This window comes from Trachurus japonicus, chromosome 12 (genome assembly GCF_045865225.1).
Source record: "Trachurus japonicus isolate A0001 chromosome 12, Traja_1.0".
Taxonomy (NCBI): Eukaryota; Metazoa; Chordata; class Actinopteri; order Carangiformes; family Carangidae; genus Trachurus; species Trachurus japonicus.
The window spans coordinates 28290841-28296644 of record NC_140918.1 but is presented as its reverse complement, the minus strand read 5'-3'; the positions used below and the strand labels follow the sequence as shown (position 1 = coordinate 28296644).

At 36.7% G+C, this 5804-nt stretch overlaps 1 protein-coding gene across 1 annotated transcript; it reads right to left on the bottom strand.

Moving 5' to 3' along the window:
• Positions 1 to 3244: 3244 nt before the first annotated feature.
• Positions 3245 to 4397, bottom strand: LOC146977715 (uncharacterized). Its single transcript, XM_085794340.1, has 2 exons — positions 3563 to 4397; positions 3245 to 3258 (listed from the first exon to the last, which is right to left on the bottom strand). Exons 1-2 carry the CDS (start codon positions 4395 to 4397, stop codon positions 3245 to 3247), a joined length of 849 nt encoding a protein of 282 aa, XP_085650466.1.
• Positions 4398 to 5804: the final 1407 nt, after the last annotated feature.

Sequence of the window (5804 nt, the reverse complement as noted above, 5' to 3'; positions counted from 1 at the left end):
CAGCCGTTCTGAACAGGGCTGTTTTGAGAGGATGAAAAGAGCTGTGATGTTTGATCCTTGGGGGATTTTGACCAAAGCATGTGTGGTATATTGATGTGTTGATGAAAAGAAGGGATCACCGCCGACACGTCTTCACTTGTGTTCAAAAAGAAGTTTATTAACAAGTAGAAGAACAGTGTACAAAAATGCCGAATCCTGAAGCATCCCTGGTGCCAAAGTGGGATCTTTCTTCTAAGGCTCAAAACCATGATCTTATATACTTTCTAACTCCAAAACTCCACCTTTTATCTTATCTTATATCTTATCTATATCTTATCATGACAGGCATTACGTGTTCTATAAATGTTTAACATACACAGTTCATGTCTGTCGTTTATGGACATGAGACAGGATCCAACCTATAGAGTTTACGACCTTATGCAAGGCTCTCACGGGAAAAATGTGAACAACAGGACACACATAAAAAGAAGAACATAATACATGATGTTAAAGCTAAAAGTTCAGGTGAATAATATACTACATATTCCCCCCTTCGAGGCTCGTAGAGTCTCGACACAAAAAAGATATCATATACTTTAATGATTAGCATAATGAAACTAACAGATACTTAAATATATATATATTGCTAACAACAAAACAATAATTAGCAATAAAACAATTCGTCGAGTGTGAGAGCGAAAACCTGCCAGGCAGCCAATCTTTCTTAAAATTTCCATCAAACAATCAAGACAGGAAATTCTCTCACGGTCCCTCTGCCTTAGGCAACCACTTTTTAGTACTCCATACCAATCAAAAATAAAGAATTCTTAAAGCTTATATGACATAACACAAATAGATACATATGAAGACCTCAGACAAATAAAATCAAACAATATCCAACTTCAGGCTGGTCAACCCATCGGATCCTCCATTGGACCTATCCCTGCCTAACATTACTCTTCCTAAACGTCAAAAAGAAAAGAAAACATCTGAGGTTTCAATATATCCACATACTAGCAGAAACATATCATGGACAATGGCAAACTTACATACATGAAAACATGAAAACATAAAATCACATTATCAAGACACTGCAGCTCCTTCGCAGCGTCCGGTTCCCATTGTAGACTTCATCAGTTCACATTCAGTCCATTCTTCACTGTCCACAATCAGATACATCTTTTCAGGAACTCAGGGTCCCTGAAGAATCACTCTTATGGTTGTCTTCTTCCAATATCATTCCAAGAGGACAGAAAACACACAGCAGTATCTTTTGCGACAAACAACAAATACAAATTAAAACATCAAACGCATAAACACATCACACTTAAATCCCTATTGTTACAAAATCTTTTTTTTTTTCTTTTATTTTATCCACAGACTCTCATCCATTATCTAAGAATGTTCAATCTAGAAGTCCTCGTATATGACTTTTCTAGACAAAAACTTGGCAAAAACCTTGTAAATTTTTTGACAAAACTTGGTTAACTTGACAAGTGACTGAGCATCCACCTGGTTATAACCCAATCAATCTATTTAAACAAATAAAATTCATACTATAACCTCCCCCCTTGCAACATGGGCCAACCCATGTGCTTCTTGAATCGTCAGACCTAAAAGGTCAGTGAGCACTATCATCAATCCTTCATGATTCACCAAAGACCAATAGAATCTTAAGTGTCACCTCGGTCTATCCATAACTATTTCTTTATTTCAAGAACAGCTTCCTGTTTGTAATTGTCTCAACTATCTAAGGTAACCACACAACTTCATATTGTGTAAATTAAGCTCTTTGGATATACTGTATGTTACTGCAATAAGTATAGTAAGCTTGCTAAATTTCTAATTTTTACTTGTATTATTTAATTATACGTTTTGCACTGGAACTTCAAAAGGCAGCAGCCTCACACATTGGCTCAAATTGGGCCGTTGACCTGAGTGAGTAGTGGATCCCACACTTACGCTGGATACACACAATTTTCTTAACATGTCATGTTCTGTCCTATTTCATTTTAGTATGAGAAAGCCAGTTTTGTGGATAATTGAGTGAGACTTGTAGGATTTTTTTTTTTCCCAACAGTAAACCAACTAATCAACATTTACCAACACAATGAGTTTAAACATACTAGAAAGATTTGTTATGCAGGCCTACGCTTCATTTTATTACACTATGGCAATAACAATAATTCTTAACTGTATAAAGGAAAAGATGGAGAATGAAAACAACAACCGTTTAGACTTCAAATTTCTGCTCATACTACATGTTACTGCCAAAGCAGTGCAATTTTACTTTCTTTACTTTAGCATCTGATGCATGTCAGTTTGGTCAATAAATGCTAAACTACAACTTATGAATTCTATGAGGTTTCATTACTATCAACAGAAATCAAAACAATATGTTGGAACTATTTATTTATTTGTAGTATTTAGTGCTCTTTAGTTTAGTATTTTGTTTAGTGAGTATTTAGTTTTGGTTATTCTTAATCAATTTATTTGATTTCATTATGATTACATTTCTATTAGTATTCTAGTTTATTATTTGTTTACTTTAGGTGTTTCTTGGTTATTATATGTGTTTTGTTTCATTTGGACACGGTAGGAGGGCACCTGAAGTTATATAGGTAAGCTATCGGTAAGGGACCAGCATGCACCTGAGTGGGCAAATGGTTTTTTACCGGAGCGGGAGAGGCACCGGAATTTTCTTTGTTCTTTGTTTGCTCGCTTTTTGGTTAAATAAACCACGCTTTTTGTTGAAATTGGACATTTGTTTGGACATAATGTTTTTCCCATCCGCGTACACAACTTATGGTGCAACAGTGGTCCTTTGATTAGTATAATTTGAAGTTTGATTTGATACTTTTATTTGTTTGACAATCGGCTACTACACAATATAACACGAGTGTTGAGAAGTGGCTGTTCAACACTGCAACATTTACCTCATTCAGACAAGTATAAGTCAAAATATGTCCTTATCGTGATGTTGATATTTTACCCTGCACTTCCTAAATGTTTACATCATGTTTTAATAATATGCCAGCCAATGCAGTGGACAGTTGAGACGTAGAAGCAGAACAAATTAACTGGTTTCAACGCTAGTGTCATCACAGAACACAAAGCATCTCTTCCCAAAAGTACAGATAGGTATATGCTCCTGATACCAGTATAGGTATTGTAGTTTTTTGTTTTTTGTAACAGAGCTCAATTAATTTTGTAAGAGGTACCAACTGACACCTCCCTTTCGGATTTTCTGGGCAGCCCTAGAATCCTAGCTGCGGACCCCTGAGAGGGTTCAACAGTCCTCGGAATGTCATTGGCTGAGCTCTAAAGCCTCTTGGGATTCCTTTGAAATTCCCTCTGAAATTTCCTCCTCCTGGTTTGTTACACTCACGAGCAAAATGACCAACCAGTCCACAGATATAACACACTTCAGGGACTTGTTGAAAATTTGGATTGAAATGACCTCTTCTTCTCCCTAAATTACCTCGACCTCTTCCTCTCCATGCCTGCTGCTGCAGACCAAAGGTCGGCTGTGCATTATAAGCTACAGGAACCATTGATAAAGGCTGTGATGCCTGACACTGACACTGATTTGGCTGTGGTGGTGGCTGTGGCTGTTGCTGTGGCATGGACTGATTTGTCTCAGGCTGGTTCTGCATAACTACTTGCTTCTCCTCCTTCTTATTATCCACCAATTGAATTTGATTGAGCTGTCTGAGGATCTCCTGATCTTGCTCCTTCTGTTCATGCTCTTTCTTTCTATACAGCTCTACATGGTGTGCTATGTGATCTGTATAAACACTCTTTGTCATGCTCCCTAGGCCAACCACTTCTGCTAACTTGCTCCTCACTGACGGGGACAACCCCTTCTGAATCTTAGCTCGCAAGACTGATTGTTCCAGCTGACTCTCCTCTGGATCATTCCCTGTAACATTTCTCCATACCTGATAGGCTCTCGACACATAGGATCTCGGATTTTCTTCTTGTCCTAATGATTCAACATGAATATTATCAGGGTGTACATTTGTTGGAAATGTATCTCTTAACGCTCTATACAGTCGACCTCTATTTGCTCCAAACAGCTCTGAATCGTTCACAGTAGATCCCACATATCGATTATATCCAGCTTTCTGTAAAATCTCTTCCATGGCTGGAACCCCAATAATGTTTACCAGAAGTCTCTTAAAGTCTCCCATGGTAGGCTTCGTTCCCAACATAATCTCTTCCAACTTTAAAATCCAAGGATGTGCTCCATCTTGAAGAATGGGTAATTTCTCAAACAAATCTTGCATAACTGTATCATCCCAAGATTTATACACCAGATTCTGTCCTCTGATAACCACCGGACAGATCTTATCAGACTTATCTTCCTTCCTTGGTGATTTTTGGGAGGCTTTTTTCAATAACTTTTTCTTTTGCATTTGCAAGTCCTGTAATTGTTCCTGTAACAATCTCCGGCCTTTTGGTGTGGTGTATTGGTCCAAATATTTAAGGCATTGATCTATGCTTTTATCAATCCTACTTAAAGTTTGTCGTCTCTCTTCTTCCTCCCTAGAAAGAGGTTTTTTCTTGGCATGCCTTCTTGAAAATGAAGGATTCTCATTATCCATCTTTGACCCTCCTTTTCAAGCAACTGGAGAATGTCAAGCTCTATTTGTCTCTTTTTATATTTTTCATCTCTTTTATTTATTTTTTATTGTTTATTATTTTATTTTATTTTTTCGATCACCTTATATATGGACACCAGCAACTTTATTGTTTAAATGATATCTTTATTGAGTGTTTCTTCTAATGACCATGGATAGTCAATTTCAGAGCAATTCTTATACCCTTTCTTTAACACCTCTTTGATGCCTATAATTTAGGATTTTTCTTCTACACTAGTTCAACAACAGTAACTACTTTTGGATTGTTTACATCTATTTTATCAATGTCATGGCTCCCATTTATTCTTGTGCTTAACTTTAACTTAACTAATTAAATATTATTTAGTTTATTTTTATTGATTAATTCATTTATAACCTCTGTATTGCCAAGGTCAACAAAAGAAAGATGAAACAAATAACTTCAAAGGAATTCAAAGTCTTATCAGATCTATCAAATTACAAAAGCTCAACATCAGTTAGCCTTGATTAATCAGTCAGTTGCCAAGTCTTCCTTCTAAATAACTACAACATACTGTACAATTTTGGGTTTTATGTATGTGAGTAAATGAATGCACTCTGTTAATCCATACTACTAATAAAATTAAATGTACAACCAAATGTACACACTTTCATTTAAAAGCAACTAGTATTACAAAGAGTTTGTGGATAAAATCACACTGGCCTTGATCACTGGATCCAGATGCATGCACTGTCGTCCGCAAGCCTCAATCCTTGTGATGCAAGCCAGCTGTCCTCTGTCCTCCTCTAGACACACCTCTTAGGCTCTGGTCTCCTCCTTGAACTCTCGCTCCATGAAAGGAAGACAGACAAATAGTTCAGTGCTTTATAAAATCACTAGATGCACATTCCTACTGCAAACTTTTCCTTTCTTTCAAAAATTCTGTATTATAACTGGAACGTTATAATTTTATAAAAACATTCTCACTTTAAAGGTGATAGCTACAAGTTTAATTCCTCCTGGCCAGTAGCTCTCGCTCCAACCTTCCGTTTTACTGGTTGCCAGTTACAGCAGTCGACACATGACATCAACGTTCTAATGCTGTTGCCACAGAGATCATTCCATGCCGACGTTGCCAACATAACCAGATGTAAATATATATATATTTCGGACCCGCCAAAACTTATTAAACAATTATTTATATACTATTTTTTAAAATTCAG

Coding starts and splice junctions, on each gene's coding strand:
- LOC146977715 (XM_085794340.1), bottom strand. CDS start 4,397: ATGCAAAAGAAAAAGTTATTGAAAAAAGCCTCCCAAAAATCACCAAGG.